Genomic DNA, 22,967 nt, shown 5'->3' with positions numbered 1-22,967 from the left:
AGCTTGTCCCCCCCCATTCCCAGAGCACCTGGTTCCTTGGCGTGCGGACGCTCCAATCGGCTTGCTGGGAGCGAAGATGACTGGCACGTGCGCTATGCGAGTCGCCCGCGCCTGCCGGGAGATAACCAACGTTGCACAGTAAGTTAACTAACGTTATGGAGGTGCGGATTAGTTAAGGGCTCAACGTAAACGGGCAGATTAGTGTCCACGAGTGTAAACTCCGAGTGCACACGGATACAACGGGGTTATCGGTTCTTGTTTGCACTAGCGCGGTCCGCTGTTATGAGCATATTCCAAGGAATGGAAAGAGAGGACTGAAGATCCATGGATGGCTTGGTCCAGGATGAACAATGAGTAAGGTACCTAGTCCATACAAATGAGATAGCACACCCCCAGTTCCACCCATCCAGTTCCTCCGTTAACCGTTGGACGTTAAGAAAAGCGGTGACACAGCCATTCGTTGCCGTCTTGTTACGTTCCGTTGGCCATCAGTGCAGTGGCAACCGAAAGGGAACACCACCAGGGCAGCCTGTTGCGAAGAAGACCCACGGCATGCGATTCCTTTGTGGTTAACTCCCTACCGTGTGTATTGTACATACGGATAAGCAATTGAGCAGATCACCAACGTGCCGGGCTTCGTGTAGTGTAGGAAGGTACCGTTGGCCCCTGCATCACTGCATCAAAGTTCCGAAGGAGTCCCGCGGCGGGGGCGGGAAGGATGAAACCGGGTCGCACCTGCGCCAGGCCGGCCAGCGATGTCGGTTTGCGTTTGTGAGGTGGGGCGATGGGGGCGAAGGGGGCGAAGAGGGCACTGGGGGCGAGAAAGGCGCTGGGGGCACTGGGGGCGTTGGGGGCGATGGGGGCGATGGGAATGGAATCGCGATAATAAACTCAGGTACTGTGCACTGTGATATGTACACTAGAATCCGCATCGAAGGCAGCGCCTTGCACCTTGGAGGAAGGGGAAGGGGCTTGGCATCCATCGCGCCCCCCACCAACCCGCCAGCCCGGAAGCGGCAAGGTCATTTCACGATAGCGTCAAGGGCATCCTGCCTGTGTAACCCGAGCAGGCACTTTCAAAACGTCCCGTTTGGCGCGTCCAATCCGATTGCGGAGGAGCGCACGCAACACCAAGTTGTCGAGCGAATCTTGCGTCCCTGCGCGGCAGAGCGCTTGTTTCCCTTCTCCCTGCCTCACTCACTCGCCCAGCCAGTTCGACCCGTTTCCCGCGCTCCAACAGTTTCCCCCAAAATACAACATACCTTCCTTACCACAAACGACGACGGAGGGGATCTTTGTCCAGAATTAGAACTGAACGTGGATGGATTTCGTCATGAGTCCACGGATAGTCTCTCCCAGGTGTGGAACTCCCAAGCCTGGCATGGAGATTCGGATTTACTGTGTACACTAGCATCGTGAGGGTGGGGAGCAGGCACCTGGGAGAAACACGGTCCTTCAAACCCCCGGCACTGATGCCCCACCCGGGCATGGAGTTCTTTCGGTCTTTTTGAATTCCAGCGTCGGCTCCGAACTTCTCCCGGTTCCCAGAACCTCGTCCGCCCGGGCCGTTCGGCGCGGCGGTTGCGAGGCCCGTCTGGCATGGCATGCTTGGCCTTGTCCACCCCAGTCGGCCGCGTGTGCTCAGGGGCCAAACCGGCAATCTACCCCCCGGTCTTGCACTCTTGCTTGGACTTGCGCCACGGAGGAACATGCTGCAGAGCCCTTCCTTTACAGGGTACAGAGTCTCATCGCTCCCTTGCTAATGATCCTTCTCCTTTCTTCTAACTATACTACTGTACACCTGGTCAAGGACCAAGGGCAATGTACACTACTAGGCCGGGTGTAATTGTGTAAGTACACTATCTTCTGAGCTGGGGTAGAAAGGACGTTCGTCTCCGATACCTAGGACGGAGCCTCCGTGCTTGTGCAACCCTCCGCCCGGCTTCCTCCAGACGCCTTCCACGGTTGACGCCATGCTGCGCCGTGCGCTATGCGGCCGGACTACGGAGTAACTCTGGCGAGTTACCCAACGTGGCGGTTGTCCCGGACGCCGGGGCGCAATACGCCGCAGCACCACGTGGCGGCAGATCCGCAGCGTGTTAGTGACACTACGGATACACGAGTGTTGACCGGAGACCGACGCCCTTCAAGCGCCAGCGGTCAAGCCCCCTGTCTTTCGACAGCGCCACCGTTAGTACGGATTGCTGCGTAACTACACTACACTACCCCAGCGTATTTACACTACACATTCGCGCTACTGTGGAGTGGAGAGGTAGTTAGCGTTGAGAGACAAGCGCAAGCGCGCATCACCACATGCCCGCCCCCTTTCCCTCCCTCCTCCCCCCCATGAAAAGCTGTTGACGCAGGGTGAGTTGGGAAAGTCAAGCCGGGAGGGGGCGCTGTTTTACATATCGAAGACAGATGGAGGCAGATAGTTAGATAGGTGCTCGAATTAAAGGGTGTTGTTAAAGTGAGGTCGAGATCGACTGATTCCCCAACCTGATGGACTGGGCCGGACACTGCGGTCGGGACCGAGTGTCCTGCTTTTCGCTCCCAGGCTGTTCCTGCACTCAGGACTTAAGGAACAAGCTCCGAGCGTTCAAGGGCGTTGAAGCCAGGTCGTTCCTGGGTAGTTAGCGTGTGTATTCGTACATTACACTAGGGTGCTGTGGTGTGTACTGCGTAGTTCGCAGCAACGCAGGGGGATGGGGAGAGGAGCCCGGGGCATGGGCCAGGGCTAAGGACAGGGAACTACAACGAAGCAAGCATCGACTCCACACTTTCCGGGGGGGATTGAAGCGGCGCAGCAAAGCGCAAACGAAATGAACGAATTGAAACGTGGCAGGCGTTAGTGGCCTCGGTTTTTGAGCCGTCCGTCAAGTCGTTGGGAAGGAAAAAAGCGAGGGCGGAGAAGGGTAAGGATGTCAGTGCGAGCAGGAGGAAGGAGGGGCGCGGGAGGTTTGTTTGGGTTTGTTTGGGTGACTGGGGAACCTGCCCCGGCTCCTTTCTGAGCCAGAGAAACGGTAAGGTTGCAGCGAGTTGACAAATCCCGAATCCATTGACTCAGGTACCTTATCCCCTTCTCCCTTTCGTTGGCCCCCACTTGCCGGTCCTTCAGCCCTATTGCTGCTGACGGAGTGCATGCACTACCTCTTGCTGCCGAAAAGAAGGTGAAGGGTCAGACCGTTAATTTACTCCGGGAGGGAACTAACTGCCTAGAGATACGGATAGTGGGAGTGTAAATCCATCTAAGAACGCATGAGTCGTTGTGAACAAAACACGCACCATACCTGAGTGTGACAAAGAGTCGTGAAATTCATGAGAGGTGACGGGGCTATCTAAATCATAAGACATGTTTTTAGGAAATCGCGAACCCCACCAAGAAATCACGTCTTTGTCTCCCAAGTCTGGACAATACATGGAAACGTAAGGAAGGCCGAGTTTCTCTCTCTCTGACCTCCCGTCGAGGTCGAGCACTTCGACCAAGAACCAAAAGAAAAAAAGGCCCTCAGAAATCCCACCACATGATGCGCTGTTCTCGCCTCCCAGCAATGGCTCGCCCATGTGTACCAATGCTTCAGTCCATCAGCCGATGAAAAAAACGGCTCCCATGTCCTTCCGGTCCCAACAGTCCTAAAATCGTAGCGCTGACAGTACTATGTGTATTATGTATTTCGAAACGTATGATTTGCCTTCCCGCGGCAAGTAGAGTCCCCCAAACTCCCTCCTACGAGCCCTTTCCCTTTTCAGGGGTGGTGTTGGAGCAGACCAGGCGAGCCCGGCATCGACAGTGGCGTGGTGGGGTAGGCGGCCTCGTAGCTCCCCGAGTCTGAGCAGGTCGTGGAGCGGTCGAACGAGTGCGACAGAGGCGGGGTCTGTGCGGAGAGAAAAAAAAGAACACCCGTCAGCATCGGGCATGACCATGGTACGAGGCAAGGTCTAGAGGCGGAGGGCACGGAGGTGCTAGTGGCGACGGTGATGAGGCACTCACATGCGGCATGTGGTCGTACGATGGCGAGGGGTCGCCCGCGCCCATGTCGATGCCTGGGAGGTGGTGGTAGCCGCTGTAGCTCATGTAGGCCAGGCCGTCGTCGGCCGGCCCGCCCGGGAAGCCCGGCTCCCGTTTGATGGCATCGCTGAAGTGCGTCACGGGCGGCAGCGTTACAGGCGGCGCGGCGGATGGCGCCAGGTACTCCGGGTAGGGGTCGCCCGGCATGGGCCGGTACCCCTGCACCGCAGCGTAGGGCGCCATCATCATATCCTCCGGAGGGGGCGGGTACGTAGAGTAGGTGAACATGGGAGGAGTGTGGGACCGTTCCCGCTCGTCATAGGATGGAGGGAAGAGATACTCGTCGTCCGGGTGCATGGGCGGCGTGTACTGGCCCTGCGCCACCGGCTTCGCCGGAGCGGGCGGTGTCTGCCTCTGCGCCTTGGGAGCCTGGGCACGCTTCGTCTTCGCTGGGGGGCTCGGCTTCTCGTTGCTCGGCGGGGAGCCCTCATCCGAGGTCCCCGCCCGTCTCTCAAGCTCCTCTAGACGCTTCTTGAGCTTCTTGCCTGTTGCGAAGCGTTAGTCATCGGTACGCCAGCGTTCACCTGCCGCGGTTCCCGTTCGAAGTTAGATAACGTACGGTAGTTACGCTGGGCAATCCGGTTCTGTATCCTCCTGCGCTCAGCGAGATCGGAGATCTTGGTCCAATCCTCGTCAGGATTCGCGGAGCTGCTGAAGGCGCTGCTGGTGCTGTGGTTGGCATAATGTCTGGTGGGAGGAGGCGCTGGTGGCGCCGCGTAGGCGTAGGTATGTTGTGGCGTGGCGAACATGGCGGCCCTATGTGTGCGGCTCAGGTCGTTGGAGGGGGGACGCTGGCAATACAGAGCTTAGGTGAGAACCGAATCCCCAGACGTGAGCGAGGGTGGAGAGAGGGCGGCGGAGAGAGGCAGAATATAAGGTTTCGGAGCGGGTAGAGAGCTTCAAGTTCGAGCCCGGCGCTGGTGGATCGTCCGAAGCCGTCCAGGAAGAAGTAGGGCAACCTCGAGGATTAAATATCCTCAGAGAGGCTGCTCCTTCTGCATGGGAAGGAGGCTTGCGCCAAGCGCACATGGCAGCGTCCCCTTGTGAATCCCAACTGTCGCGGTGACCCGCACCCCCATCACGCCCACACCCACGCCCGGCAGGGGTGGATCGAGCCTCGAAGCTCCAGAAGAATGGGCAGGGATGTTTCTTGGGATCCCACTGCAGGTGCGTTGCATCCAAGGGAATCCGTAGTGTACACTCAGTAGCTCCGTACAGAGTACAGAGTACTTCTGGCCAGTATCCTGTAGCCTAGCCTGAGGTACCCGCTCACGTTACGACGCCGCTGCGACAGGGGCTGCCGTGCCCGTTGAGTGGTACAGCCCTCATGCACGGAACCTGCGGGTTGGTGTGCCAGGCGGGGTAACTCCGTGTTCACTTCGTCGCTGGTCGTTGTTGATCTGGCGAGGCCGCGTTCATCGGTTTCGAATCGCCCCATGGGTTGTCCCGCCGGAGAGAACTCCGTTTTCTCTGGGCTGATTCCTCTCCACGACCCCAATGGCGCGGTCCCCAGCCCATCGAGAGCGTTCAGCTCAAGAGCGGCCGTGTAAGTCTTCCGTACTGTGTAGCTCTACTTCATGATGATGGTGGAGTGCAGTTGTGCAGGACACCAAGACTGATGATCGTACTTCGTGGATTCCATACGCGGTAACTGAGGAGTGTACTGTGTACTGTACAGCCCGGACAGGGCTCCATATGGGCTGCATCTGCGGATCGCGACCAAGTGGGTGGCTGATTTTACGAGCTGCTTTGCGACCTTGCCTGCGGGGACGGTGGAGGAAACGGACTCGGGGCGCCCAGGCAGCCATGAATGGCTCGAGGGTAAAATTAGCCCAAGCAATAACGTTAAATGCACGCTAGTGCATTTTCCCCACTTCGGCTCGTCTGCGCTGGTAAACGCTGCAGGGGGTATTTTCAGGCTTGGCCACAGGCGGTGTGCGCCACGCGCTGCAAGACGATTGGGTCGAGGACCCCTGCAAACAGGATCCCCGGATCGTTTCCCGTCCCTGGGCCCGTAGGGCTGCGGTCAGGATTTCCTTTCCGGGCCGAATCCGAATCGAATGACGTTAAAGAGGTCCCGCCAAGACTAATTTCGGCCAATTGTCGGCAATGTTTTTACAACGTTTTTACGCAACCCCGATCGCCAAGGCGTTTGCACTATCGCCAAGGCGTTCAAGCAGTTAGTTCGCCGGGGGTACGGGGGGCGGCGCTAGCCCCCCGCTAGTTAGGATTTAGGTTAAGGTTAGGATGCGGGTTATAGTTAGGGTACGGGTTATCCTCGTTTTCTTTTTTTTCGATTTGGTTGAGGTATCGTAAAGTTGTTGTTGTTGCGAGTCTTTGCGATTTTGCATTGTTGATGTTCGAAGTCGTGGCGGCCCCGCTTACCCTTGGCGATTTGTAATTACTTGTACGCGGCAGTCTCCGAAATTAGTCTTGGCGGGACCTCTTTAACGACGACCCGAATCAATTCTGTTGTGTCGACGAGATCAGAGAAATGCGGCAGAGGGGAGCTTCGAGCAAGTGCGAGCATCCCAATTGGCACCGCGAACTTTGTCGTCCAGTCCGATAGTTATTTGCGAGGGTTCTTGAATTGGTTAAGGGATGAACGCTCTTTTTTTTTTTTTTTTTTTTTTTTTTTTTTTTTTTTTTTTTTTTTTTTTTTTTTTTTTTTTTTTTTTTTTTTTTTTTTTACCACAGGCCCGCTTGGCATCCAGAAGAAACGAAAGTAATTCTCTTGAAAGGCCTGGGAGGGACCAGAAACATGAGCAATCAAGCCCAGTCGCGGGCCATGGCTGGCCTTCGCTTACCCCTGTGGCGCCTTCACAGTAGGTACTCTGTACCAACCAAATTCTCGTCGCTTTGGGCAAACCATTGGGATCAGGCAGCAGGAATCCAGACGCAAACCGAATGCCTCTCGCTGCAAAATCCAGGCCGGAGTTGAAACTGGCAGCCATCGCATCCCAATGTTCTATTCCGTACAAAGGCCACAGAAGACCCTACGAAGTCAAGAAAAGCTGGAGAAATGAGGCGCCTCCATTGGCCCACTTCCCAAATTGGCAGGGCCTTCTGAAAATAAGGTTGTTCAGAGCCACCCACCACCGTCTTGGCACGCTCAACATCACACCAAACCAATCTCGATGGAAGGAACTTTGCTGCCTGCTATTGAGGGCTTCCATTTCGAACATCTCACCAACCAATATCTCCATCTCCATGAATGCGGCAGTCCCGACTGCGATTCCCAAGGCAAAGGGGTGTGTGTCCCCCGCAATTATCCAAGCCGAACGCATCCACAGTAGTTAATCCGCACTTGCGGCTTCACCCGGCGTCCGCCGGGGTATGTACTCGACTTGTTCGCCGATCCGGGATGCCAACCAGACGGCCATCCTCGTATAACTTCACGGCCTCTGCACGGCCTCCGCGCGGCGCAGCCTCGGGCCAACGCCGGGGCGCTGGGTCTTCGACTGGCTGCGGCGCACTACTCCACAAGGAAGGTGCCCATCACCAAAACTCCCAGGCGTGATTTGATGCCTCTCCTGGGCCTCAGCCTCACGGTCTTGACTGGCCCGCCCCTTGCGGAATCTAAGGGCGTCCGAAGCGAGCGCGCCGGCCGTCATTGGGGGCTAGATCGAGCTGCTATCCGTGTAGCCCCGGTTCCTGGGAAGGCCGGAGGCGCAGCCAACAGCCCAGTAAACTCCTGCAGACGGCCTTCCGGAAGCCCCAAGCCACACCCGTGGGCCGGGGTCATCGTCGAGCTTGGAGATTCCAACATTTGACTCCAGCTCCCCGCCGACGACGGAGTACCTTCGAGCCGCACACGACGCACCACCCGTTGGACGGGTGTAACCAACAGTTCCCAATCGCCCGGAACGGGGCCTCGTAGGGCTACAGGTTCAGCTGGGCTTTTTTGTTAGGCCACGGGAACGGCTTTCTGCGGAAGCGCCACGTTCCGGCGCTATTGGTTTAAGGTGCTGACGGCCCGACGCCTCCCTCCAGTTCTCCTGGCATGCGTGATAGGTCCAACAGCGACCGTTCGAGTGTACGCAAGGCCTCGCATCACCAAGCGGGGCTACGGCTCTTTTCATGAACCAGAAACAACTCGGCGATCCTTGTGCGCCGTTGCTTCCCGAAACAAGGTCCTCGGGCTTCAGCTCCCTATCCTCCACATCTCGGTTTGTTACTAGCTCATATTCTGATAACCGCGTGGGTCATGCACGGTTCTTGGGGACATATCGACATCTTGTCGAAAGACAGCCTGGATCTGGAGCACAGACGGACGCAGCCAAGGACGTTAAAAAACAAAATATGGTGTTTGATATTGGACCGCGCTGTGATGGTCGGTCAGTGTTGAGGCCTTCCCGTCTGGGCGAGTGCCAAGACGACGCCTGTCCCAAGCCCTCTGTCCTGGAAAAAAAAACAGGACAGGCAGTGACCTGTCAGCCAATCACCTTCGCCCGACCTTCCCAACAGGGCTGTGAAATGGTGGCCCGGGGGGTTGAAGCTTGGCGCAGCCGCCGGCACCGCCTTGCCGAGACGAGAACCTTGGCAACAGCCGCAACACTGGGAAAGCGCAAACCATACACTAACCGGTGTAGCGGCACTGTACGGAATAGACGATACACAGTATTGGCTCAGGAGTCCGTTATTCTACGATGCATGTGCAAGGTGGAGTGTAAGGAGCAAAGCGCTTCCAGGTTCTTCTTGACTGCCTTTGCTTGTACTGCCCTCTCCAAAAGTCCCGATTGAGAAGGGGGCCGGCTCAGCGCAACGCGGTCTCCCCTTGTTAACGTTATCACATCATTTTAGTGTGGCTATTTGTTACGCGCTGGTGTCGCTGGCGATAGCGGGTCGCCCTTGAGACACCGGCTGATCAAGCATGGGCCGGTCCCCGGACACTTGCGTGGCGCAATCTCGAAAGGAATACCCCAAAGAGGAAACATTGCCTTTCTGATTCTCTTCATCCAATTCCAGTCTGTTTATTTTGGCAATCGGTAACCTTATCAAAAATCGCCGAAGCTGCCCGGAACTTACCTACCTTAGTTACACGTGGAGAGCGCGGCGAGAGGCGGGTGGAGATGTTGGTTAGCCGCCGCTTTTCCCCCTACTGCGAAGTATATCCTGCCAGAATGGTGCAAGTCAAACCAGGCGCGCCACATTCGGATATATGCGTCGCATGCAACTCGGTTCCACAAGGCCAACGACTGCATGTTGTTGCTGTCAACGGCTTGGGTTGCCTTAGTTTCAGGTGAATACTGCCATAGCTGTTAGGAGTCGTCAGGACGAATGCTCTCCAGTCACCGATTCGCAACCGGCGTTCTGCGCCGCCTCCTTGGCTCGATATGGACGCAAAGGGGCATGAAACAAACGTCACCGCTGGGTAGGACGGTCAAATGGAGGACGACGGCAGGTAGCGAATGAGAGCACCCCCTTTCCAAACTGAACCTTGACCTTACCCACTCTCCCCACCCAAGATAGCGAGAAAGCGACATAACTACTACGCAGTATTGTGTTCCTCAGAGAACCGCAGCAAGGCCCACGCGGAACCGCACCCCCTTCGGGGTCGCCGCGGCGTTCTGATTGACTCGCTCGTGATCTGCGTTGTAGCCTTGTTCTCAGGTTACCTTGGAACGCGTGTCTCTCGCGGTTGGAGCTCCTTCCTAAGAGGGAAATGGACAAGCCAGGTGGCTGGCCAGTCTCTCACCGGTCTGGGGTGGGAAATGAAATACACACGCCCGGCAACGCGTCTGGACATGCTCGTTTCTGTTCGGTAGGGGTTGCCAACCCCGGAAACCAAACTCCAATTCGCTTTAACTACTGCGTACATTTCCATAATGTGGTAGCGTGAAGTGTAATAACTGGCGTGAATGAGGTCTCTCCCGTGTATGTGGAAATAGGTGTGGCGAAAGGCTTGCACATACAACCATGTTGGACTGTGTGGCTGGATCAGTCAGCGCCTGCAGGAACCAGGCTGCTTTAGGCTATTTCCGCGACGAGTGCGCTGCACAACGAAAGGGTAAAGGAAGGGCGACAACTGACGGCCGCGTCCGCAGAGAAGACGTCTCGGGCGAAGAGGTTAGTAAGCCTCGGCGTTAACACAGAGATGGCGTGGAAAGGGGCGGTCGGAGCTCAGAACTTTCGCTCCACGCCTCGACAAGTTGCAAGAAAGGAATGACTGCGCGCCCAAGCTGGCGGTGCAAGCTGCATCGGCAATGTAGCTATCCGTCCCAGTGCCCCAACGCCGGGTCCGGAGGCTAAGGGCATGCGGCACGGGGCCGTGGTCCGTTTGACAAAGCGCAAACCAGCTCTACACAGTACAGCCTCAAACTTACCGCGGGTAGGTTTAGCCCTAGTGGAGTGGAGTTGTGGTACTGCGTAGATTCCGGGCTGCCGAATGGGTTCACAGATAGGTGAGGAAGGGACGCGAGGTCGTAGTGTGAAATGAAGCGCGGCCGCTGGCCCCGAGAAAGTCCCACGGATGTTTCTATTCCCGTGGGCCGAAACCACCGAGTCAAATACGCAGTAGCGCAGCCATCTAAACTCCGCCAGAGGCTTAGGCATTGGATTGCGGCCGGCCAGTGGCATTGTTTCCTTGCGGCGGCTCCTTGCGAGAGGCGCTGCACTCAGCAGAGGACACTTTAACGAGCAACAAGCGGAGAACTGAAGAGCAATCGCAATCGGCGGGTCGTATCGAGACTGGCCGCCCTCCGCCACGGCGACGTGATCTGCAGAGCGCGAGCGCGAGCGCGAGCGCGAGGAAGAGGACGATTACAAAGTAGTGAAAAGGTAGCAATTCCCGTCCCGCTGGCCAGGATAAACAAGGCGTCGTTGCCAATCATCAGATAAGGCCAGGGGGCTCACTGAGCCCTTGCTCTTTCGAAGAGGGCAAAATAGCTTCTTTGGGAAAGCACTGGGGAACGCGCAAAACGGTGGGGAACCCCTGTTCCAGGCTCCGTTTCCCCACGAGCTCAACCCGACGGACCGGCCGGACCGGGCAACGATGGTACGAAAATGATGGTAATACTCTGTAATGACCTCGCGGCCTTAGATGACCTGCTTGACCTATTAATCCCAGTCTGCACGCAATTTGCGTTCACCGCTTTTGCTTGAATGTACGTTCTCTGTGCTCAACAGATGAGCCAGCGAAAACGGATGTAACTACCTTGCAGGATTGGGGAAAGATGGCGAACGGGACGGTTCACATAGTACATATGTGTGTGTTCACAATTACAGGACAAGCCCCCCTGTTCCGTGCGGGATCCCGAACTCATTCATACCACAGTTACATTGGTACAGTACACGTACAGCTCTGTGCGGATCACACATGGCCAAGTACAGGTGACATTGCAACGTCTCGTAGGGCTGGGTGGTGTGGCTGTACGGAGCCAAGCACGCTCCTACTTCTCCACAGCAAAACATCGCCAACCCTCGATGCGACGTGTAACTCTCTGCGGATCCCCACGACGTTGCAGCGGTGCGAAGTGAAACCCCATTTCTTGTTCTCCTCGCTCCTCGTTGATCGTTGAGCGTTGACCGTTGGCTCGCTGTACGCATGGATACGAGCCGAGCGCCGATCCGCTGTGTCCGAGACGGCTCGCTCGGGACATGACGGGTTGTTCGATCCATCGGCGTCAATGTACAGAGAGCAGATCTGGAAGACACCGCCCTCTGATCGCCAATCGACCCCCTAGTGTAGATTCAGAGATTGCTATGCTCAATCTGGCGGTGTAGAAAGGGAGGGACGGCTGGCGACGGCGGCGGATGTGGTGGGTGGAGGCGGACATCAAGAACCCTACATGACTTGCATGAGGTACGCTGCATGAGTGCCAGTGTACAGTTGGGGGTGGAAGTGAAATGAAGTCGCACCACGAGACGGGCCGACCAGTGACAAATGCATGTCTTGGGACGGACCACATGCTGCCGTCCTGCATGTCGGGACCCTCGCGTAGGGCTGAGCCACTGAAGCCGGAACTGGTCGAGATCGCGGTTGCAGGAACAACCTGATTACTCGGTACCTGACGACAAAACGCAAAGCCAACGCCCGCTGGCGACTCGGAATGAGTCCCAAAACGCTGGATTTCCACGTCGACCGCGTATTCCGCGTTAGTCACGAAATTTCAAGTCGGCTCCTGCCGTGCGTGCAGACACACTGTCCTTGCCTGTTGTATCCGAGGAGCCTCGGGAACATCCAACCGGCGGAAGAACTCGAGGCGGTCAAGATCGACAGGCAGGTCATCTGGTGTGGCAGCACAACGGCCACGTCGAGATGAGGGTAACGTTGGCTGCGAGGATCATGATGCAGACCATGAACGAGCAAGTTCGGCTCATGGTGCTTAAGCGCCGGTGGGCATGTCAACTTTTGCGTTGTGCGACCTGGCAAGGGCGCATGTATCTGCGCCCGGCGTCCCCGGGAATGCCGACTGAAGCCATCGATGTCACGCCAGCGCATCGCAAAGCGGTGGATTAGAGAGTTATTTGTAAGCTGGATAATAAGGGTTGGCATGCAAGCGCTTAAATGAGCACTTGTCGCTTGCCGAGTCTTGCGATTGGCCGGACGAAGCCTCTTAAGCGCGCCAAACCATGGAATCGCGCTTCGAAGGATCTTGTGTGACGTGACCTCGCAAATTTGTTCGGCAGCTTTCGTCGGCAGCAGCCAAGCGACTGGGAACTGCTGCGGCAACCAGGACAACTTGATAATTAGCTTGGTGTAACCAGGGCACCCAACTGCTCCAACAGGTCACACAAATTATCTGGGCTCGACCTCCAAGACGGCGAGTGGGGCACGGCCAAGCCCTTGTCTTCCGCCAAGCTCGACTCTGGGGGATGGCCCCCGTATCTTGACGAGTCGCAGGCTGGAGAGTTCAAGTTGGCTTTGGGTGAATGGCAGAAGTGACGCACGCATGAGCGTGCCAAGAGGGACGACGGCTGCACAGGCAGCCTCGAAGATGCGAAGGAAAGGGAAGGCAGTAGTGTGACGGTTGAGGTGCAGTGGTGTCGCAGTGCACCTTGGCAGGCGAACTGTGCATCCCGCCTTGTCCAGGTGTGGCCGTCAGAACCGCCAGCAAAAAGTGGCGGGGTGGGTCTCTGCCGAGGCGAGACCCACATGGTGGGTGCCAAGCTTTCCCTGCTCATCCCTCCCCCACCGTTCCCGCGTCTGCTGCCGGGCTCCAGCATTAAATTGTCGGGTCTCAACAAAATTGTCCCACAACAAGACCGAGGTCACCGAGTTGCAGTCTGCTGAACCAGTCCTATCTGTGATGCTTCCTTCTTACTGCAAGATGATCAGATGGCGTCACTCTGAGCCATCCTCACTGAGATGATGCATCGTGGCCTTCGGTAAACATTGCCAGAAACAAGGAGGAACGACAGCCCGATTTGCTTGGTCACGACGACTTCAACAACATCCACCGTCCTTCCGCATGTAACAAACGGACATTCATGTAACTACCAATCTGAACCAGGTAAAAGAGGCCGCATCTCAGTTCGACCCCAGGCGGTTGCCTTACACAGTAATTTCAAAGCATCCTCACTTACGCGCTATTGAGCGCCTCCTCATCGTTTCTCCTGCACAGTAACGTGAACTGGACGTGGCCCGCAAGGATAGCGTCATGGCCATTTCCGCCTGTCTTGTGAAACCCCGGCCTCGCACCGACCCTTCGTCCTCTTATTAATCAACCCATTCACATCCTCTGTTCTTCCATGCACTGTCCATCTCCTCCTTGTTATTAATGTTGCCGACTCACAGGAAAGTTCCCGACAACGTCTGTGTTGCACGAGGCTGATGACTCGTTCGGCGACACCAATAACCGGGCGAGCGCCATGATTCGCTCCTCCAAGCGCCGCCCGGCCCCTGGCTTTCTAGAATCCTTCCGAGACAAGGTGAGCACCTCGGACTTTGCGCCCCTTGTTTGTTATGCGTGCAAGATGCGAGGAGAAACCACTCTTGCCCCGGCGAGTCTTTTCCAGTCCCAAACGCCAATTTCCGTCCTAATCCGCTGCATACCACAGTGTAAGGGGTAGTGCACACTCCGCACCAGATCAGGTTCAAACCTGATCGAACACCACCGCGACGTCCCGGCAGCGGCAGCAGAGGGGGAGGGGAAACCTGGAGGAGCCAGCCAGGACCCAGCAGGGCGGATCATGGCGTTTCGCAGTCAGCACCCAATCGCCCCGGCGGAGTCGTGGAGTGCACACTACGGAATACTGTGTACGCTAGCGAGACGGGTTAGAGCCTTCTGGGGGCTGAAGCTCCGCAAATCCCGACAACTCGCAGAAAGTCTCCGGAGTGTAGCCTTCTTGGTCCTCCTCTTGAGTCGGACTGGGTCGGATTCAATTCCTCCGCGCCGCTGGTGTACATCTGCTGTGGTAGCGCCTGGACCGTTCTTTACACTACACTACCGCAACACCGTGTCCTCGGTTGTCTCGTGATCGCCGAATGACGGGGGAGAGCCACAGGGCTGCAGGCCACGCGGGAATGCCGTGCGACTACGGAGTACGTTAACTACGGGGTACACAGCGTCGACCCGTGCGAGGGCCTCGACACAACCGAGAGTGGCCCCAGTTCCGGAATTACTGCACAGATTTCCTTTCCGCTGAGTGCGGACCGTGTATGTACAGTGTTCTAGTGTGTGATACGGCTCGCACAACTTGACCATGCGGTGCCGCATTGGGGCACGACAGGCCGTCTGTCAGGCGGACGGGATTTCGAGGCTGTGTCTCTTGGCTGGCTGAGTCGGTCCATCCATCGCAGCCGCGTGGTTCCGCACTTCTTCCCCAAGGTACCTTCTATCTCCTTCTCGATCAGGAAGTCACTTTACGCTCACCGAATCGCTGCGCTGTGTTTTGACGCGCACACGGCCCGATTCAAACGTTACCCGCAAGCCACTTGCGTGTGCTGGCAGGGCTCAGACCACAAAGACATTGCCTTGGGCGTGGGTAGAGTAACTAACGGCTCGCCAGTTCATTACGAATTTCTTGTGGCTGTGTTGCTGTATTTTGAGGTTACTCGGTCCAGCGCGGGAGATCGTCCGTTTGAGGGGCTCCACTGGGTCGGGGCAGCGTCAACGCTCGGTCTTCTCTCTCAATGGAATCCCCTGCCATTTGCAGGTGTTCGCGAAGATACGATCCACCAATCGACTTCATGAGCGGGATACGCAGGGGCGCCACCTAGCGACGGAGGGCTGGAGAGACCTGAACCGAGAGGAGCGGAGGCTCCTGCGGCAGACAACTCGAGCTAGTTGGCCTCTCAAACAAACATGGCATTTTTAGAAACTCTGAGCCAAGTTGAAGATACGGACACAACAGTGGAGCAGGCAAGCCTGGCCCGTATGTGAGGGAGAGAGGGATTTTCCCAACTGGGAATTGACTTGAGCCAGCCAGCGAGCAACGACGCCAGATTAGAGTTACGGGACTCCTCTGTTAGCTATACCGGGAAAGATAACTGTATCTTCGAAGAAGTCAACTTTAAACGGGACGAGGAAAGACTTCAGTGGTTGGCTATCAAGCCCAAACCTTGCTGTCGTGTCCCGAAGACAAGTCTTCGACAGTTGGGCGCAAGACAAGGAGATGAACTAAAGAGTCCAGGAGAAACGGGAAGGATAGGACGAGGGTCATAGAAAGGAGCAGAGTATACACAACGCCAATGCCCCCCTCCACCGTCTCCCTGACACACTTGTCTCGCTCATGGTTTTATGAGTTGAGCGTAACTACTGGATTTCCAATTCGGTATCCTCTCCTGGGAATGGGTGGCGACTCTGAAGCTGGTTCCAGACAACGTGTTTTCCCCATCCCCCCTTTCCCTTCCCTACCTTCTCGTGCGCCTTCCCGCGCCTCGCTGCCTGCCGCCGCTTTATATACGAGGCCCTCACACAGACTCCCGCGGTCCCTCCCGATCAACGGACTACCAGTAGTCAGGCAACTTTGGAATCCGGTGGACTTAGCAACCGAAGGTGCCCGGGCTCGATCCCCGGCTCCCATCTTCCAGAGCGGGATTGGGGTTAGTCGGTGAGCTTTCTGCTTTCCTCGAGGGATCTCTGCCTTGCCATATGCTCTTTACTAGAAAGGAGAGCAAGGAGAAGGGCAGGAAGGAAATAAGAAACAACGATCTCCCAAGAACCGACAGCTTCAATATCTTGGGAAGAGAACGACACTTTGCTAGTCTCTCGGACATCCCTATTGGATGTCTTCAAGGATCAAACCAGCCCATCAAGACCGCCCATCTAGCCCAACCCGTCGAAGATCGCCGTACCCAAGGTCGCCCATACAGGATAGCCAACCCAAGACAGTCCATCCAAGATAGCCCATCAGACAGATAGTCCATCAAAGCCAGCCACATCCAAGACAGCCAGCCGCACCCAAGATGCATCACCACCGACCCCAAGCAACCCATAGATAAATTAGACGGACACACAGGGACGTCGAAGCAGCCAGACCGAGAGACCACACCACACGCCACATGCCACACACACAACCAGACAGACAGGCCGACCGACCAACCTAGACTGAGCAATGTTTACAACACACCCATCCCGCCCTTGCACCAGCCCAAAGCCCACCGCCATGCCCTCTCCAAACAACCAGCCCCATCAAGGAGAACCCCTCACCTTCCCCGCGGCCCAAGCGGCCCTCCTCACCCCTTACCTGCCCCCCTCTTTCAGGAGTGCATTAGTATATTGTAACATATTTTTCTGTCTGTAGGTCTGTCTGCCTTATGGACAGACGGACGGGACAAGAATAAACGGAAGACAGCAACTGAATCGAACCGAACTGAAGTAACTTAGCCGAACACAGCCGCAACTGAACCAGAAACAAATCAGTCTCAGATGGGTGTGTGTTGTTTTGAGTTTCCACCTGAGCCCCCAGAGCTCTCCTTCCCTTTTCCTATCAACCACCGACATCACCAACAACACGCAACGAAGCGGGAGAAGAATAAGGGGGGAAAAGGCTCTTCAACGGATGCTGAATCAACTGAACACGCAAAACTGCGGGCAAGGGCAGGCAATAAGACAGGGAGGCAACAACCCCGCCTGGAATATGATCATTAACAAGACGATCAAGATACTACTAGCTCACAGCTGACGACAGCCAGCCATCCGGTGCAAACTGGCTAGCTGGCTGGCTGGCTTACAGAGAAAGGAAAAACCAAAAGGTTTCTCGCAGATGATGAGCGGAGCAAGCAGAGCAAGCTTTACTCCTCCTGCTCGACAGGAACCTCCTCCTCATAACCCTCCTCGTCCTCGTCGACGCCAGCATCCTGGTACTGCTGGTACTCCGAGACGAGATCGTTCATGTTGGACTCGGCCTCGGTGAACTCCATCTCGTCCATGCCTTCGCCAGTGTACCAGTGCAAGAAGGCCTTGCGGCGGAACATGGCCGTGAACTGCTCGCCAACACGCTTGAACAGCTCCTGGATGGCCGTCGAGTTGCCGACGAAGGTCGACGACATCTTGAGACCGCGCGGCGGGATCGAGCACAGCGCCGTTTGGACGTTGTTCGGGATCCACTCGACAAAGTAGGACGAGTTCTTGTTCTGGACGTTGCGCATCTGGTCCTCAACCTCCTTCATGGAGACCTTGCCACGGCTGGGCAGTAGAAGGAAACGTCAGCAGAGCTAGTTACAGGGAGTGTATACAATGGCAGCAGCAGCAGCAGTATTAGGAATACTCACAAGATGGCAGAGCAGGTGAGGTAGCGACCATTGCGGAAGTCGGACGCAGCCATCATGTTCTTGGGGTCGAACATCTGCTGGGTCAACTCAGGAACGGAGACGGCGCGGAACGAGTGGGCGCCACGGCTGGTCAGAGGCGCGAAGCCAACCATGAAGAAGTGGAGACGCGGGAAAGGAACCATGTTGACGGCCAGCTTGCGAAGGTCCGAGTTGAGCTGGCCGGGGAAGCGCAGCGAGACGGTGACGCCCGACATGACGGCCGAGACCAGGTAGTTGAGGTCACCGTACGAGGGGTTCGACAGCTTCAGGGTGCGCATGCAGATGTCGTAGAGGGCCTCGTTGTCAATGCAGAAGGTCTCGTCCGAGTTTTCGACCAGCTGGTGCACCGAGAGAGTGGCGTTGTAAGGCTCGACGACCGTGTCGGAGACCTTGGGCGAGGGCACGACCGAGAAGGTGGCCATCATGCGGTCGGGGAACTCCTCGCGGATCTTGGAGATCAGGAGGGTACCCATACCGGCACCGGTACCACCACCGAGCGAGTGGGTGATCTGGAAGCCCTGGAGGCAGTCGCAGCCCTCGGCCTCGCGACGGACGACATCGAGGACCTGGTCCACGAGCTCGGCACCCTCGGTGTAGTGACCCTTGGCCCAGTTGTTGCCAGCACCGGACTGGCCGAAGACGAAGTTGTCAGGGCGGAAGAGCTGGCCGAAGGGTCCAGCGCGGACGGCATCCATGGTGCCGGGCTCCAGGTCGACGAGGACGGCACGAGGGACATACTTGTTGCCGGAGGCCTGCAGAAGAGCCTTATCAGCAAATGCGCCGGCCGAGATGCGCGACACGAGGCACGAATCCCACCCACCTCGTTGAAGTAGACGTTCATGCGCTCGAGCTGGAGCTCGGAGGTGCCATTGTACCTATCGGGGCGGTGAGCGAGCGATTAATCTGCAAGGAACCTGCGACGGTCACGTACACGCCATTGCTGTCAAGGCCGTGCTCGCCCGAGATGGTCTGCCTGTTCTTGGAGTTAGTTCTCATTGCCCACGGACACAGCATTGCTTTATCCCGAGCCACAACATACCAAAAAGCGGCACCAATTTGGTTACCCTATAGAGAGCTGGCTGTCAGTCCTCCCGCACCACTCGATCAGTCGTCCATGCTGGAATCGCCCCGACTTACGCATTGGCCGGTCTGGAGGTGAACCTGTAGCACGCAAGAGTAGTCAGCATCGCGTTGTTCTCCTCAGGGTAACGCTGCCATGTCCTTCGCGTCGGTCGGGAAGCTTTGGAATCAGCGTGTCCCAAAGTGTGGGGTAAAATTAGGGACCCCCCCCAAAAAAGCTTCCCAACGCGTCGCGGGCCGGCGGCAAAGGCGTGCTAGAAGCAAAGGACTTACGATCTCACGCATTTTGATGGGATTGTGTAGAAGCTGGTTTGCGAGGAGGTGCGAGCTGCAGGATGAAGAATCGAAGCAGTCGAGGTGCGCGCGAGCTGGCGGGAAAAGCTGTTGGTGGAGAAGTCGGTCAGGAGAGAGGAGATTGTTGATTTTGGGGCGAGAAATGAAAAGGCGCGGATCGTTCACCGCTTGCAGCTGCCAGGGTGGAGATCAGGCACCGCCAATCCAAGCCAAACACAGGGCAGGTCTGGCTGCCTGGTGGTCCCTGCGTTCTCGCTTGTTTACGCCATTCCTCATTTGGTGGGGAGACGAAGAGATAGCGCGCCGTACTAGGCCGATTTGGGTGGGCGCACGGCAAGTCCAATGTGGGGTAGCTCCTGTGTGCTTCCAGAGACGGGGTTTCTCAACTCTTCAAGCTCACCAACCTCGTCGTGCCATCGCCGACCTTTGAGAGTCAGATCTGGAGGGAATTTCGTCGTGTTCCATTTACTGATGTTTGCAAGTGTCCCGCTTTCGTCCTCAGGATTCTGCTCTCAGCTGTGAAGCAGCTTGGTTGCCGAGTTCGCGCGAGTTTTTGTCTTCACCTTCCGAATTCGGCTGCAGCCTGGACAGTTAGAGCAGTTGCTTTTTCTGATATTCTGATCTGCGAGCCTGTTTTGTCGGTCGTCGTTAAAGAGGTCCCGCCAAGACTAATTTCGGAGACTGCCGCGTACAAGTAATTACAAATCGGCAGGCCACGACGACTTCGAGCAACATCAACAACGAACAATCGCAAAGACTCGTCGCAACAACTTTACGAAAACTTAACCAAATCGAAAAAAAAGAAAACGAGGATAACCCGTACCCTAACTATGACCCGTATCCTAACCTTAACCTAAACCCTAACCAGCGGGGGGCTAGCGCCGCCCTCCGTACCCCCGGCGAACTAACCCTTGGCGATAGAGCAAACGCCTTGGCGATGGTGGCTACGTAATAACGTTGTAAAAACATAGCCGACAATTGGCCGAAATTAGTCTTGGCGGGACCTCTTTAACGTCCACCGTTTTGTCGCTGCCTTCTCATCAATGCATGAAGTGAAGGTTCGGGACATGCGTCTTGGAGCAAAACATGTGCTTGCCTTGGGCAAACGTGGTGTTAAGCTGGACAGTGTCCGGCCTGTCAACATCCCACGACATGTCTGTGCCTACATCAACGTTATGTCTTCCGTACTGAGTTCCCCCCTTAGTGAGCCTTAACGACACCAGCAGCGTCCGCCTGCGCCGCAATCCTCCGCTTGTACGCCTGCACGTCACCAGGGAACTTCTCCACCGTGCCGTTGTCGCACACCCACAACGAGGTGCATACTGTCTGCAGCATCGTCACGTCGTGGGAGACCATCAGCACACCCCCCTGAAACTCCTTGAGTGCCTCGGCGAGGGCATCCATGGCCTCAATATCCAGGTGGTTGGACGGCTCGTCCATGACCAGGATGTGCGGGTTGGTGAGCGCGAGGCAGGCGAAGGCGACGCGAGATTTCTGACCACCCGAGAGCAGCGCCATCTTCTGCAGACCCGTCGTGCCCGTGATGCCGAAGGCTCCCAGCTGCCGGCGATATTCCTCGTCCGTCTTGCCGGGGTACTCCCTGGCCATGAAACTGACGGCGCTGGCGTTGAGGTCGAGCGCGTCGACGTGGTGCTGGGCGAAGTAGCCGATGCGCAAGCGGGGATGTTGGGAGATGATGCCGCTGGTCGGCTGCAGCTTGCCGATGAGAAGCTTGAGCACCGTGGTTTTGCCGGCTCCGTTGGGCCCGACGATGCCGATGCGCGAGTCGAGTTGGACGTCGAGGTCGACGTTCCTGAGTAGAATCTTGTCCTTGGAGTAGCCGAATGTGACGTTGGACATCTGGACGATGGGTGGCGAGAGCTTCTCGACGTCGGGAAACCTGAACTTGACGCTGTACTCCGTCTCGGGAGGCTCGAGCACTGGCATACGCTCCAGCTTCTTGATGCGGGACTGCGCTTCGGAGGACTTGGCCGCGTTGTACCGGAACTTGTCGATGAAGGCCTGGAGATGGGCGCGCTGCGCCATTTGGTTCTCGTACTCCCGCTTGGCCGTCTTCTTCCGCTCCTCCCTGGTGGCATAGAAGCTGTCGAAGTTGGCGCCACGGTAGTAGTCCAGTCGCTGCGAGTGCTGGTGGATGATGTCGGTGGCTACCTCGTTGAGGAACGCTCTGTCGTGGGACACGACGAGAACGGTGCTGGGGTAGCCTTGCAGATAGTTCGAGAGGAAGGTAATCGAGGGGACGTCCAACATGTTGGAAGGCTCATCGAGAAGCAGGAGATCTGGCTCGCAGAAAAGGGCACGAGCAAGGGCAAGACGCATTCTCCAACCGCCCGAGAATGTCTTGGTGGCGAATTGCTGCCGCTCGGGCGAGAAACCCAGGCCGGCCAAGATGCTGGCGGCTCTGGATTCCGCCTTGTCGGATTCCATCTCGGCCAGCTTCGCTTGGATATCTCCGAGGCGCTGGTCCAGGGCCTCGCGCTCCTTGTCAAGTTTCGCGGCGTCGGTTGATGTATCCGCCATGGACGTTCGCCGGCTCTCGATATCTGCCAGCTTTTGTGTGATTTCCTGCCAGCTTTGTTAGTAGGCTGGCGGATGATGGAGAGCTTGCCTGCCGCGGGACTCACCGCTTGCTCCTTGAGCAGCACTTTGCGCCAGACATCCGCGTCCAGGACGGCCTGGAGCGCTGGCGTATCATCACCGGTAATCTGATCTCTTGATAAGCTGATGTGGCCAGAAAAAGGCAAGGCGTTGCGCGGCGTAACGTACCTCTTGTTCGACGTGCAAGATGGAAATGTGCGTTGGGATCGGCACCTCTCTCCGAGAGAGGGCGCGGAGGAGAGTGGATTTACCGACACCGTTGCGACCGACCAGGCCATAGCGGTGGCCGTAGGAGAGCGTCAAGGTGGTATCGGTCAGAATCCTGTTTCCTCCGATAGACACGTCGATGTTGTCGACCTTGATGTCCTTGGACTTGTTGCCCTGGCTGCCCATCTGCAGGGGGTTGACAGCCATGTAGAAGTCCTCGTACGACTGGGCCGACTCGGGCTGGTTAAGCAGGCGCGAGGCCTCGTACTCGACCGTCTTGAAGGTTTTCTTGCTTTGCTTGGCCGCGATCTTGCGCTCGGCCTTCTCCAGCTTCTTGCGGTCGACCTTGGACTCGACCTTGCGCGCATTGGCCGACTCCAGGTCGACGGTGCCGGTGGCCACGGCGAGCGTGGAGGACACGTTCCTCTGGGCGCTCACCTGGATGGTCTGGTCAAGGCGCTTGACGGCGGGGCCCCTCTTCTCCTGGCTGTGGCTCGCCGCCGCGTACTTGTCCACCCATTTCTCCACCAGGTTCCGGATCTTGTCGTGCGTGGCGGCGCCATAGCCTCCGGCGGCGGAGAGCAGCAGCTCCGTGACGGCGGCGGCGGCTTCGTCCAGCGGAGACGGCCCAGCCGCGTCCTCATCTCCGGACCATGCAGTGGAGGCGTGGGTCAGGTAGCCGGCCGAGTACTCGGAAATCACGGGGTCGATGTTGGGGAGCACGGCTCGGATCTCGGCCTCCATGGCGGGCTGCGGGTTAACGAATCCCTGTTTGTCTGCTTGTCACTGACTGTATTGTGCGCAGCAGGTTCTCTCCGGCCCGGCTGCAATCCCCAGAACAGGCAACCGCGATGACAACGCCTGGGCTTCCAATTTCTTACGGCTCCTTCCCTTCTGGTCCGAGTCCTTCTTTCCAGTCGGGTGCGATTTTTGGCACCTGGCAGCTGGGGTGTGGGGTAGTCTTGGCATGTGTGGTTGAAATTGGGCGGCCGGCTCTTT

At 57.1% G+C, this 22,967-nt stretch overlaps 3 protein-coding genes across 3 annotated transcripts; all 3 read right to left on the bottom strand.

Moving 5' to 3' along the window:
* Positions 1-3,334: 3,334 nt before the first annotated feature.
* On the bottom strand, positions 3,335-4,973 carry THITE_62821 (uncharacterized protein). Its single transcript, XM_003650498.1, has 3 exons — positions 4,629-4,973; positions 3,992-4,554; positions 3,335-3,875 (listed from the first exon to the last, which is right to left on the bottom strand). The coding sequence occupies exons 1-3, from the start codon at positions 4,816-4,818 to the stop codon at positions 3,747-3,749; spliced, it is 882 nt and encodes a 293-aa protein (XP_003650546.1). The 5' UTR covers positions 4,819-4,973; the 3' UTR covers positions 3,335-3,746.
* A 12,083-nt stretch (positions 4,974-17,056) lies between these two features.
* Positions 17,057-19,699, bottom strand: THITE_2149383 (uncharacterized protein). Its single transcript, XM_003650497.1, has 7 exons — positions 19,122-19,699; positions 18,906-18,929; positions 18,808-18,833; positions 18,700-18,741; positions 18,589-18,643; positions 17,730-18,520; positions 17,057-17,643 (listed from the first exon to the last, which is right to left on the bottom strand). Exons 1-7 carry the CDS (start codon positions 19,131-19,133, stop codon positions 17,250-17,252), a joined length of 1,344 nt encoding a protein of 447 aa, XP_003650545.1. The 5' UTR covers positions 19,134-19,699; the 3' UTR covers positions 17,057-17,249.
* A 429-nt stretch (positions 19,700-20,128) lies between these two features.
* On the bottom strand, positions 20,129-22,962 carry THITE_2110104 (uncharacterized protein). Its single transcript, XM_003650496.1, has 3 exons — positions 21,930-22,962; positions 21,788-21,868; positions 20,129-21,728 (listed from the first exon to the last, which is right to left on the bottom strand). Exons 1-3 carry the CDS (start codon positions 22,710-22,712, stop codon positions 20,343-20,345), a joined length of 2,250 nt encoding a protein of 749 aa, XP_003650544.1. The 5' UTR covers positions 22,713-22,962; the 3' UTR covers positions 20,129-20,342.
* Positions 22,963-22,967: the final 5 nt, after the last annotated feature.

This window comes from Thermothielavioides terrestris, chromosome 1 (genome assembly GCF_000226115.1).
Source record: "Thermothielavioides terrestris NRRL 8126 chromosome 1, complete sequence".
NCBI lineage: Eukaryota > Fungi > Ascomycota > Sordariomycetes > Sordariales > Chaetomiaceae > Thermothielavioides > Thermothielavioides terrestris.
This window is presented reverse-complemented; position numbering and strand designations above follow the sequence as displayed.